Here is a 13336-nt window from a genome sequence, read left to right as displayed (position 1 = left end):
CACCCCCCAACCCCGGTGCAGAGAGGGCACAGGCCCTGCTGAGGGTGCTGCCCGCCAGAAAGGGCGGAACCCTCAACATTGCTTTCGGAAAAAAAAGCTGGTATTTCTCCCTTAGAAGGATATCATGTAAGACTTAACAGATGTGGCCAGACCAACGGAAATGCAAGGTTAGCTCAGTAAGTAGCTAAGTGAACTTATATTACAGCATTAAAATCAAAACAAGATAATACGAAAAGAAAGGGTACCTGAGCTCCACATAATCGCTAAAGTCTTTACCTTATGAGATATAATGATATTTACTGGCCTCTTGAATTTGTGAACAAATAATACACAGATCAGGATAAATGTATTGACTTACTACCATCTTTATAAAAATCGAATATACACACAAACACATCAACATTATGGAACTGTATCCATTAAACTTTGATAAGACAACACAAAAGAACTAACAAATAGCTACGATGCTGCTGAATTGAAAGCATTTCCCATAACGATTTAATTTTAAAAGGTCCATATTTACATAGTGTGTTAACTGCTTCTGCATCTCACTTTAAATGCATGATAAATAAAGAACAAAGATAATGGTTGCAACAGATCTTCCCAGAGGGTTCAGCGTGCGGTGGTCTGGTTGCACTGCACTGCGCAAGGCAGGAATAGCGCTCCTTTCTAATTCTGCTTCCTTCCCTTCTCAGTTTCCTCAAGGAAACCGAGGCTGCGTCCCCAGGCCTGGCCGGCACTGACAGCCCGTGCCCACGGGCCCAGAGTGTCAGGAGGCGACCACAGGGAGCCCCTCTAACCAGGTCCTGACGGAAGGCCTGGCCGACTTGGCCGATGGCCGTTCAAGAATGTTCTATCCAGAGAAAGCATGTTCCGGGTGTGTGCAGACAGTTACAGACGCACACGTGTCCCGGGCACCACATCGGGCTCAGACAGCACAAAAGCAGCCCTTAGGGTAGCCGTGAACAAGGTGCCCAAATAGGATTCGTTTATTATCACTAACTAGAAAAAAGGGTGCCTAGCTACGCTATGGAGACAACGGGCAGCTTTTTAGCTTCAAAGTCATAGCACACTCAGACTATTTCAAAAAGCGGTAAAATCGGCAGGCTCATTTCACTGCGTCATCAAGCCCTGAACAAGTCCCTTAACTGTGAGCCCCCTGCCGCCTGGGGGGGAGGTGGCCTGGAGCCCCCTGCATGGCGCCTGCAGTACCCCACTTGCCGCTTCTACCCAGCTCTCTGTGGACTGAGCCACACGAGCCACGCTCATGTGAACACACCTGCATCTACTCGTGAAGACGGGCGGGGGGGGGGGGTGGGGCCACGCGCCAGGCGCCCCCAGCAAGAGGTAATCGAGGGTGTTCTACCAGTGCCTACCGCTTCCTGGAACTGCAGCCTCTGAGCAGCGGCCGTGAGCACCCACCTTCACGTTGCAGGCTCCCTCCTGGCGCGTGGCGCCCTGCGGGGTCAGCGCTACAGAGGCTCGCAGGTCTCAACACTCCCCTGCAGTTCTGCTGACTTAATTTGAAAAACATAAAATTTCAACTGTGAAAACAAGAAGATACAAGATCACATGACCTGTGTTTCAGCTCCCCACGAGAAAGCTGAGAAAGGGGTGCCCTGCTGAGGGTCCTCGCTGCGCTAACCAGCACAGGCGTCTGTTTCCCTTAATTCTACTAATAAACGTGACAGGAAATCTTACGTATAAAATTCAGCTAAAAAGTCTGAGTACGCCCCAGTTATCATCTGCCCCAGTAGTTCAGCCCCATGTTAGAAAAAACCCAAACAGTGAGACTCCTTCATGAGCACAAATACAGTAAGGCACTTCTGTAATCGTTTGCCCAGAACGGATTTTACCGAAGATGACTTTACGGGGAGCGAGCATCTCACCTGCATGAAACTACCCCGAGTCCCGGAGCCGCCCGCCCACACGCCCGTGCAAGCAGCCCTCTGCTCCAGGCTCCGCTGAAGGACAGCGCAGCCCCTCAAAGGCCCCTGCTCAAAGGGCCTTCAGAAAAGAAAACGCTCGTCACAGCAGCAATAACCAGGCTTCCCAACAGTCACGTACGTATCACAGAGCCGGTGGCATGACTATGCCTCTTGGGGCTGTGTCTAAAAAGAGGAAAAAACCAAACAGGTCCTTTCAAGCTTCCAGCTGGCCTACCCTCACCTAGCGGGGCCCCAAAACCTGCGCTTAGCCCGGGGGCTCACGCCAGTGCCCACCAGCTTCTCCGTAGTGTTTGGGCAGAGTGTAGAAAGGGGTGTTCCCTCTGGAACTGGGCTGGCGCTCTGGGAATATTTACAAGAACAGAATCTGCTGCACAATTGGCACCACTCCAGCCGCCCGCACACCCGCTTCCCAGGGTATCGCCACCCGAATTTGCCTCTACGTTTTCACAAATGCCCTGGAGGGCCTTCTGAGAAAGGAACGCGAGTGAAGCTGGGTGAGAAGACACTCGTCTAGCCTGCACTGAAGATAAGTGCAACCATTATCAAATATTCTTTGCTGTGAAAAATACTGAGAATCTGTGACGGTGATGGTCTCTCCTGACTAAGTCACTGGAATCGGTCATACAGTAAGATCACAAACAACAACGTCTACATGCATTGTAAGCACTTGGAAAACAAAAGAAAACGAAACTGCAGTTCTCTGTGGCGGCAACAGAACGTGAGCGCTCTAACGGCGACGCGAGTCTGCCACATCCCTCAAGTCCAGCTCTTCTGGAATCGACCCCGGGCCGTCGGGCGTCTCGGACAACGGCCTGGCAGGGCTGTGGATGGAGAGACTCGGCTCGTGGGGCCTCTGCGCGCAGCTCCGGCGGAGTTCCACAGTGTGTGTGCGGCGTCCCATGTCAGCCCATCCGCGGAGGTCACTCAACAATCAGGGCCACGTTGATGTGGGACAGGTCTATCATGTGCCTGCGGGAGGGCACACAGCACACACGTGAAGCCCCCCGCCCCGTGGGACCGCCCACGGCATGCTCCGCACCGCGTCCTGCAGCCAGCCCACCCTCGTCTGGCCCCAGGGACTCCACGCTACCTGTGGAACTTCTGCTGGAATGCCAACGCGTGCGCTGGCTCCTTGAACTTGGCTATGGCTTTCCGCTGCTGGGGGAGCATCTGCAAGCTCTGCAGGAAGAGGACAGAAGCGTGTCAGAGCGGGGCTGTGCATCACGTGACACCGCGACATAGGGTGTGATGCACACGCTGGTCCGTCGGGGTTAACACAAGGTTCCAGTCCAGGCGGACCGCCAGTCCCTGACACAAACTAGTACTTCAAGCTCCCTGTCGAGACAGCCCCACGCCCCTGCCCTAAGCAGCACTCAGCACCCTCCAGGCCCGGTGTGAAGACCCTCTTTCATTTGCCCGCCAGCTGCCCCCCTTCCCTCCACTTGCTCACGCAGGCCTAAGGCAGGCGCCCACCCTCGGAGACTCCCTTCCCCTTAGGTGACGTTCCCCGGGCCCCACTCACACAGGAGGGACGAGGTGGGCCAGGGGCTCGGGGTGGAGGGGCGGCACTCCCCCGAGGACTGCTGGGGCAGACCCAGGTCCTCACGCAGAGCAGGGCTGCCGGGGGGGTGCAGCTGGGACCGGGGCAGCCCTCGGCTCTGTCTGCTCACACTCTGCACTTTAAAATGTCGGGGAGCATGAAGCGGCACCTTAAATTAAATCCTAGGATGTGAAACACCATTTCCGAGGCTACTCTCCCAAGTGAAGACCAGAGGCGTGCGGGGAGTGGACAGATCTGTCTAGCGAGGAGACCAGTGCCAGGACCGTGAACGGACAGATGGTCCTCACACCTGCCCCAAGGATGAGGGGAGCTCTGTGCTCCAACAGAGCACTCTAGGATTTGGGAGGGACGCGCCAAAGGAGGACTTGGATTTCTCAGCCAGCCCACTCTCCAGAGTCTGATCCTTCTCACGCATTTTGGTGACTGGCCACATGTCTCTGGGGCAGTGAGCAAAGTGCCCGGTGGGGTGGGGGGCGGCAGAGACCTTGTTCCCTGGAGGACCCGACCCGAGCAAGCAGCAAGGACTCGGCAGCTGAGAGCCGTCTGCTGTGCCTGGGCTTCTGCCCAGTGAAGTGCAGCAGCCAGAAACATAACCAGCAGCAACACACCACCCTTGACAAGGGTTTACACATGTGGCGGTTTCGTTTTAAAGCACTTGTTCAAAGACCTCCCACAGAAGTACCTAGCCAAAACATCAATTCTCTGAAACATGTTGAGAGAGCTGCGTTGTGTATCAGAACAGGCGCCCCCACTCTCATAAACACAGCACCCCACGAGTAAGCACGGTGAGCAGAGCACTAAGGAAACGCTTTCCCAAAAGCTGCTCTCTGGCGCTTACACAGAAACAAACAGTCTCCAGTGCCCAGCTGGCGTGGCGCTGAGCTTCACACCGGCCGCATGGAGGGCAGTCAGGTCGCCCGGCACGCCGCCAGGCGACCCTGACCGGCAGCAGGCCCAGGACGCCCGGTGCAGGGCGGCCACCGGCAGGTTCTCTTGACGCCAGCTCAGCAAACAGCAGATTCACCTCTTGTCAGATACAAAACCCAGAAGCACAAGAATTTTCTTGATAATTTCACTGATCACTAAGTTCACTGGGCAGAGTGAAGCCGCTCAGCCGTGTGCAACCCTCAGCGACCCTGTGGACTGTAGCCCGCCAGGCTCCTTTGTCCATGGGATTCTCCAGACAAGAGCACTGGACTGGGCTGCCATTTCCTTCTCCAAGTAAAGCTGGACAAGAAAAGCTCAATCTTAGCCTCTCTGGGACGCACCAGCAGCACACAGCTTCCCTGGCCTCTGAGATCCCACTTGCATTACGCGACAGACACCTGCCGCCCAGCTTCCAGCACACACCCGCGCTCTGTCTTTTCCTCCAACCATCTCCAACTGCTGACACTCTAGAGCTGCCCCCGAAGAGAAGAGGCAAGAGGAAACGCCGGGCTGTCCCGTGACCCGCGGAGCCCTGAGGGGAGCGTGGTAGGAGCTATCCTCCGGTCACGAGGACAGCCCCGCATGGCAGCAGACACCCCGCCACGCCCGCCTCCTGACCCAGGTCCCCACTCCCGCCACGCGGCTGCAGTGCTCAAGGGCACCGGGCGCAGCTTCGTGCCAACTGCCGCCAACACCACGGCAGCTCTCAACACAAGAACCACAGCTCACCTAGACTTACTCTGTTGAAAACTACAAAAATCACTCAATTAGGAACAGACAAGAGGACTAGTTTGTTATGATGGCACAGATAATTATCCACACTATACGACTCACAGATGGAATCCGGATTTTGAAAACACCATGCTCTTCTTCTGAGAAAAAGCATGTTGAGACTGTATTTCCTCTGGGTGACTTCACAATGTAGAATGAAACATGACGCTTCCTGTTTACCACTTATCATATAAAATGGCATCTGAGGTAAGATTTGTTTATCTCTATCTACCTGGTTTAAAGCTCAATTTAATTGAGAAAGTATCAATCAAAAGAGCGTAAACTTTCTATGAAATTCTTAAATCACAGGTGTGAGCTGCTTCTCCACAGTCAACATAAGCAGTAAGAACACCGTCTTAAAATCTGTTTTTCCTCCCCTTATTGACATTTCTGCACTTTTTTTTTTTTCTTCAAAATACAGAGACTATTTTCAGATAAAACATTAATACACTGCCAAAACTGAATATTTAACCATTTCTGACCTACCAAAGTGACAAATATTAGCGATCACTCTACTGGGAAGATAGAAGAAGATCCCGTGGACTATAAACTAAAGGGCATGCATTATAATCACCAGCTTCCACTCTGAAAATACGTCCTGCAAATCAGCAGCCCATTTCCCAATAAGTAAGCACTTTAGTTCACCCAGAACAAACTGAGAGGTAAACTCTGTCTCCACTCTACACCCTCTGACTGGCCCATGGGGACAGGCTCACTTGCCCACCTCACCCAGATATACTTGTCATTTCTCAGAGACAAGACACCTGCAGACGATTCCTGAGAACACCTGCGCTACTGTGAACAGCAGAACACAAGCCATGACGCCGTCCCGGGCCGGCTTCCTGCACGTGCGCTCAGTGAGCCCGCTCAGGGCCCTGGACGAGCTGCCACAAGTACCGCAGGGGCAGCGGGCAGCTCAAGTCCAGAAAACCGTCCTCACTGTTCTGGGTCTCTTTTCCCTGTTCAGTGAAAGTTCCCCCTCTTTCTAGGAAGAGCCTGTGTTGGTGTCTGTGTGCGTGAATAAACGACAATGCTGGGGGGACTCTGAAGTGAACCCGCAGTCCTGAAAATCACTTACACTACTCTCCCTACTCTGGCCAACAGTTCCCAGTGCCTTCAGGAACCGACTGAAGCCAAAACTGACGCTGATGTTCGGTGTTTTAGACACACAAACACTCCAGCAGAGCCCCGGGCATAAGCCATCAAATTTATAGTCACAATGGCCCGGGCAGCCAGGCCTCGGGGGCAGCTGGGGTGCCCCCCTCTCACATGGCAGCCCTGCGGCGTACCAGGCGGCGGGCCTGCCCCAACTCCAGCTCTCCTCCCCAGGGCCCGCAGCTCGGCTGCAGTGCAGGGGCACTGCCCTCTTCATTCTGGACGCAGGTCACCCGACCCTCTTGCTGGTGATGGGGTGTTTGGAACAGCGACTCGGGCGTCTCAGGCCACTCCATCACACGCTGCTTCCTCTTCACGTGTACACGAGATGTGGTCTTTTTTGACGCCGAGTCTCTGTCTTTTCCTCAATTCCAACGTCTGGGCTTCCTCTCACCCACAGCATAAGCGCTGCCCCTTCTGCTCTGACACAGTTAAGACACACTCTGAGGCTCCCCTTCCACTCTCATCGTGTACAAACTTACCCTACAGATCACAGCCCTTGGGTTACCATGCGCTCTGCCTGGAATTCTCTTTTTTGGGAGAATCATTTACAACAGTGTTTTCAGAACTGTGCGTGTTAGCCTCCAGTTAACAATTTTCAGATCATGTGGCCACGCCTGTTTTCTTTAAAGCTCTAAACATCAGTTTTTGGAATATCTACATTTCTCTTAAATAGTCACTGGAAGGACTGATGCTGAGGCTGAAGCGCCAATACTCTGGCCACCTGATGTGAAGAACTGACTCACTAGAAAAGACCCTGATGCTGAGAAAGATTGAAGGCAGGAGGAGAAGGGGACGACAGAGGATGAGATGTTTGGATGGCATCACTGACTCAATGGACATGAGTCTGAGCAAGCTCCGGGAGTCGGTGAGGGACAGGGAGGCCTGGCGTGCTGCAGTCCATGGGTCACAAAGAGTCGGACACGACTGAGCGACTGAACAGCAACATTTAACTACGCCTAGTGTTTTCTTCCCCAAACGTCCTCAACTCCAAAATAACTGAACTGCTTCCACTGAGATCCCGACTTCCTCCAGGTCACCCCAGACGCTCCTGATCCGTCAAAACCAGACAAGGCAGGCAGGAGGGCTCCTCATAGGAGGTGAGATGCTCCAAAACAATCCCACCTCACACGATGGCTCCAAGGGGCTCCTCCTCACCAGGTAACCCAAGATACCCCCAGAACAAGGGCTTCCCCTGTGCCTGTGCCCCGTAACAGCAGCACTGGCAGCCTGAAGTGACCCCAGAGACCTCACGCAGGGAAGACAGGCCTCCTTCCGAGGGCACACGCTTTCCCTCCGCAGCACCCGGGGACCCTGCGTTTCTTTCACCCCACCTCCGCGGTAACTCCAGAGCGGAGGCAGAGGCGGAGACAAAATGTGCATTACTGTGCAGGGCCTGGGGGAAGTCCTCGGCTGGGAAGCTGCACCCCAAGAAATGGCAAACTCAGGACTGAGACGGAAGCCTTCTCGAAGCCCGACGCCTGCGGCCCCACTGCATCCTGGAGGGCCCGGCAGCTGACGAAGCTCACCTGTCCACGGAGCCCCCAACCACCACCCCCCACATTAAGCCAGCCACCGCAGTCTCACTCTACCCCAGACTGCCTGTCCCTTCGCTAAGAGCAGGACCCCTGGCATGGTGGACAGGCAGACAGGCCCTTCTTTCTGGTTCTTCCCTCACCCCTGCTGGTGGGCACGGGGCAGGGCCCTCCGGGCGCAGACACCGCCTGCTCTCAGGGCACGTGGGCGCCAGGTGGCGCCATAGCCCAACCCACCAGAGGCCTGACGTCTGCCTCTCCAGCAGCCAGGAGGCCTGGATCTCCTCACCACCCGCCTTGAAGTGTATTTACAGTTAAACCACATGGAAGTCTTGTTATAAGCATCTTCTCACAATTTAAACTTACCAATATTGGTCTTCAGCTATCTAATGCTGGCAAACTTTGTTACATTAGCACCATATGATCTCAGTGCTTACAGACCTGTGAACGCCCCTCAACACCATCCCTCGGGACTAAGACTGGCAAGGAGAGAGGGGTGCTGGCTCCTTGGGACCCTTGGGATGGCCCACAGGCCTTCCTGGGCAGCTGCTGAATTCCTCACCCTTGGGGACTCCTTCTGGCAGCATTCTAAGGGCACCTGATGTCCACTCTTATCTTCCCGTCTTCTTCTCTAATAAAAAGCAGCCTTTAAATACCCAGTTTTACTTTTGCTCTGCATTAATCAAGTGCCCTCCATTAAATTTTAACCCAATGATCTCTAATCCTTCTTTCCAGAACAGGAGAAGGAAAAAAAAAGGCAAATGGAAAAATGGCCCCCAGAATGCAGCACTCCAACTCCAACTTCTGCAGGTTAGTCGCGCGGCGCTGTGAGCGGCAACGGCTCTGCCATCACGCGCTGACCCCGAGCGCAGGCTCACGCTCAAGGACGCACAGGAGAAGCATCGGGACCGCGGGGCAGGAGCACAGCCCAGACTGACCAGAGGTCACACGTGGAGAGCAAGAGCGCCACCACCTCCCGCCCTGACAGGGGCTGGGAGCCAGCCAGGAGCAGGGGCCCAGGGCAAGCCTGGACTTGCCACCCACCCCACTCCACCCCAGCCCAGCCCGGGGTCCCAGGTTCACTCCTCAACTGTGATCTGATCCCAGGTTTTCAACTACCATCGGCTGGAGAATCTCCACTCAGGAGACCTGTATTTGTAAAAGCATCGTAAGCTCTCTGACGCCAGCTGTGTTCCTGCAGGTTAACCCGTTCTATGACAGACTGTCCAAGAAGAGCTCTCTGTGGATACAAGCTTAACGTGTCTGATAACAGACAAGCCGCTCCTCAAGAATTCAAGGATAATTTCAGGATTTCAAAGGATAATTTGTTCAACTGGAATAAACAGTTCATGAAGTTTCTGAGCACCTGAAAAACTCCAAACACTCTAACCCTCAGGCAAAAAGTTCTGGTACCAAGCGTGCACAATGGTAAAACATTCAGCTTTCTTCTCAGGGGCTTTAAAGAACTGAGTCTTGGGAGGGCAAGACAGAGGGCACAGACCGAACGTGCAGGGTGGCCCACCTGGATGGGCCCCACCGACGTCAGCAGGCTCTTCAGCTGGGCATCGGTGGTGGACGAGGAGAGCCCCTCCACAGACACGACGCAGGGCTGAGGCTTGCACTCCACCACCCGCAGGTTCTGCTTGTTGGGCATCAGGCGGCCCCGGCCCATGGCTCCCGCCAGGCCCCGGCCTCTCCCATGCACGAGCACCTGGTAACGACAGAAGAACCATTCAGGGTCAGGCTGCATGTCTGACACAGCGTGAGCGCGTCCGCAGAGTCCACCAAAATACACCACGGGCTGCAGGGTCCTCTGCAGCTGTTCCCCACTGTCAGAAAGGGCCAGCACACTCGCATGAGGAGGAGAGGAAGCGGTGCAGTCTCGGTCAGCCTGGGCATCACGCACGGTGCCAGGGGGCACTTTGTGCCAGTCGACCTGCTCACACGGTCGTCCTGTGCACGCAGCAGGACCACAGGCTCCAGAAAAGCGCCTGGCTGGCACCATGATGCGGGTCCTCACGGTCCCCAGAGCCCAAAGTTCCCCACTGTGGGTCAGGCCCGCGCAGGGGGTGGGGGGCAGTGCCAGTGAAGTTACGCGGCACTGCCCCCAGCCAGCTCCCCATCACTGTGGGCCACGGCAGTATCCGTCCTGCAAGGCAGATTCTGCAGCAGGGGTCCCCCACCCCCACCACACAACACTCCTCGGCACCCCAACTACAGTGACTGAAGGGCCCTGAGGGCACTATCTGTGCGCACAGCTACGGTGGGGGGGCCCTTTCTAAGGCCTTTCTCATCACACATCCAGGGACAACACCCGACTTAAGGAAACTCAGACTGGAACCTTCTTGAAAGCTCTGACCCGAAGGTATGGTGAACGTGACTGTGGGGGCGCCTCTCGCAGCACAGACGGGCAGTCTGTTTGCTCCTGCGTAGAAGGTATTTATGAGATAACACACACGAAGTGATTTAAACATTTCAAAGACCTAGGCTGGTCTTCACACTAACACTACTCCTCAGTATCAGCAGCAAGACCAGCAGAGGGACTGGCAGGGTCCAAGCGCTTCCAGGAGAACTCAGAGCAGGCATCTGCCATCCTCCTCACACGCGTGCGGCTGCCAGGCAGAGAGCAGGGGCCTTGGGAGGGCCATGAAGACGCCCCTCACTAGAAGCTGTGGGGAGGGGTGCCCCCACGGGACATGACGGGACATGGCGCACGCTCCTCTCCTGGAAAGGTGGCCACAGCTCTCATTTCACACACGGAGCTCAGACAAGGCATCCCTCGGTGCAGAAAGAACCAGGGCCAGAGGCACTTTCTCGGGCAGGGGACTTCACCCCAAAGGCTTCCCATCTGTGAACGAGGCGCCGAGGAGGAAACTTCAGAGGAGCCTCTGGAGCAGCAGCTGGGAGGGCAGGGGGCCACGCAGAGCCGCGCGCATAGTGCACTCCGAGCTGCAGGAGACAACCACTCCCTGGGCTCCGGGTGAGCTCCCAGAGTCACACTGTGAAGCCGAGGGAGGGAAGCGCGCCTGTGAGCACGTCAGCTTTCAACCCAGGGGCGGAGGCGCTCTAGCTCCTTTCCCAGCGCTCCCGGGGACGGGGCTGGGCCGTACCTTCTTGGCCGGGTGGATCCCCTGGATGCTCTTGATGCCTGGCGGGCCGGCCGCGTGCATGTGGGCCCCCACTGCAGGGTGCTGGGGCTGCTGGAGGGCCCCCTTGGTCAGCGTCACCTTGCGGGCGGGCTGCTGCCTCACCTCTGGGGGCTGAGGGATCCGCTGAGGCTGGCCCTCTGGGTGAAAAAAGCCATCGCTCTCTCCTCCCTGCTGAAACAGACAAGGCAGCGCGCTGGTCAGTGTCTGCACAAGCAAGCCTCCCTCCCCAGCACCGGGGTTCACCTGGATCAGTGCTCAACCAAAGGCGGGCCCACCCACCTGCTATCTCATGAGGGCCACTAAGGAAAGGACATGCTCACCTGACAGGCGTTAGGGTTAAAGAGCCTTTATCAAATTTAAATCTAAGACCTTTAATTACTGGATCCACTCAAGAGATCTGTAATTATTAAAGTAGGTCCTCTTTAGTTCAATGAAATACTGCTTAACTTTAAAAATAGTTCACACTTGACATGCCTTTTCCATTGTCAGGAGCATCCTTTTGAAAATCTAATAGTATGCATCAGCAGTTGCTTTAAACTTTTAACTCCCTTTCAAACCTCATGAAAGTGGGTCATCTTCCTGACCGCCCTGGGCACATCCCAGCACGTCCTCCCTACAGATACAACCCTCAACAGTGGGGCTCCCCGCAGCACCCACAGGCCGACAGCACCCAGTCGCCCCTCCCCTCTTGAGTCACAAGTCCCCACATGCACGCTGGCCTCTGGCCTCAGTCCTGTTTGGGACAAAAACAGACGAGCTGGGAATACACAAAATGGTGTGAAGAAACTCTAGAAATCAGTTACTGGAGGCCTAGGGCAGACAGGGAACCGCGGGGGACAGCAGGGAGAAGAGCTGAGCGGAGCGGGGACCGCAGGGCCGAGGCCAGGCACTGGGCGGCCCCTGAGCGCAGGGCCACCACGGCCGCCGGCCAGGAGACCGGGCTCGGAGGTGGAAAGGAGGACAGACACCGAGCAGAAGGCATTCTGAATGAAAATAAAAATACAACACATCAGAATCGAGGGGCTGCAACTAAAGCAGTGACATCAGGAAGGAAAACGGATCTAAAATCAAGAGCCTAACCTGTTACCACAAGCAACTAGGGAACAAACAGGAAACCAAATCCAGAACTGAAGAGAAGGAAATAAGATCACAGAGAAAAGCAAGGACATGCTAAACAGAGAAACAACAGGGAAAAGTCAATCACTGACTTTCCTGAGGCCAGTAAAGCTTAACTAAACTAAGGAAAAGAGAAGAAAGACACAAATTACCGAAATCAGAAATAAAAGTGGCACTGCTGCGTTGCTTCAGTCTCTGTGGGACCCCACAGACGGCAGCCCACCAGGCTCCCCCGTCTCTGGGACTCTCCAGGCAAGAATGCTGGAGTGGGTTGCCATTTCCTTCTCCAGTGCATGAAAAGCGGCACTACCGAAATGTAAAAGAATATCTTGAACAACTTTATACCAACAGAATCAGGGAACTTAAGACGAAATGGACAAATTCCATAAAAGATGTGCGGTGTGCTCCATCACTCAGTCGCGTCCAACTCTTTGAAGACCCCATGAACTGCAGTTCGCCAGGCTCCTCTGTCCATGGGATTTTCCAGGCAAGATGCAAGATACCAAAACTGATTCAAGAAGAAAGAGAAAATCTGGAAATCTAAGAAGACACCGAATTGATCATTAAAAACCTTCCACAAAGAAAAACCCGGGCCCAAATGGATTCTCTGGTGAATTCTATCAAATATTTAAGACAGACAGACTACCAGTTCTACAGAGTCTCGTTCAGAAGGCAGAAGGGGAGGAACAACTTTCCAACTCATTTTTGAAGCCTGTTTTTCTGGGATACAAAAATCAAAAACAAGAAACAAAAGCCACAGAAGACTATCCCTCATAAATAAATAAATATGTGTGTGTATATATATATGAAAAAAATTCTCACTAAAATGTCAGCAAGCTAAATTCAGCAGATCACACACCATACCCATGTAAGATTTATCCCAGGAATGCAAGGTTGGTTTAACACTCAAAAATCAATTTACAGACCACATTAGTGGAGGAAAAGACCACATGACCATCTGCACTGATACAGGAAAGGCATTCATAATGAAAATTCTCGATGAACTAGGAACAGAAGGGTCTTTTGTCAACCTGATAAAGGACATCTGCCAAAGCCGAGAGCTCACTTGGCTCACACTTGGCCTGAGACCAGCCAAGGGTCTCAACCTACACGTCGGTCACCTGGGCAGCTTTCAGATGTTACTGCTTCTGGGCTTTAGTCCAGAGCCACTCA

General features: G+C 54.2%; 1 protein-coding gene across 5 annotated transcripts in view; it reads right to left on the bottom strand.

The window, feature by feature from the left end:
• Positions 1 to 347: 347 nt before the first annotated feature.
• The window catches only part of RBM33 (RNA binding motif protein 33), a 108084-nt gene continuing 95095 nt past the window's right edge, over positions 348 to 13336 (bottom strand). For 3 of the 5 annotated variants that reach the window (XM_055591361.1, XM_055591363.1, XM_055591364.1), the window contains 4 exons: positions 11009 to 11218; positions 9421 to 9609; positions 3040 to 3128; positions 348 to 2918 (listed from right to left, as the gene is read on the bottom strand). In XM_055591361.1, coding sequence (XP_055447336.1) covers positions 2870 to 2918; positions 3040 to 3128; positions 9421 to 9609; positions 11009 to 11218 — 537 coding nt within the window. In that variant the 3' untranslated portion in view covers positions 348 to 2869. The remainder of the gene's footprint in view (positions 2919 to 3039; positions 3129 to 9420; positions 9610 to 11008; positions 11219 to 13336) is intronic. The other 2 variants (XM_055591362.1, XM_055591365.1) reach the window with 1 other exon arrangement.

The sequence above is a fragment of the Bubalus kerabau genome, chromosome 8 (genome assembly GCF_029407905.1).
Source record: "Bubalus kerabau isolate K-KA32 ecotype Philippines breed swamp buffalo chromosome 8, PCC_UOA_SB_1v2, whole genome shotgun sequence".
Lineage (NCBI taxonomy): Eukaryota > Metazoa > Chordata > Mammalia > Artiodactyla > Bovidae > Bubalus > Bubalus kerabau.
This window is presented reverse-complemented; position numbering and strand designations above follow the sequence as displayed.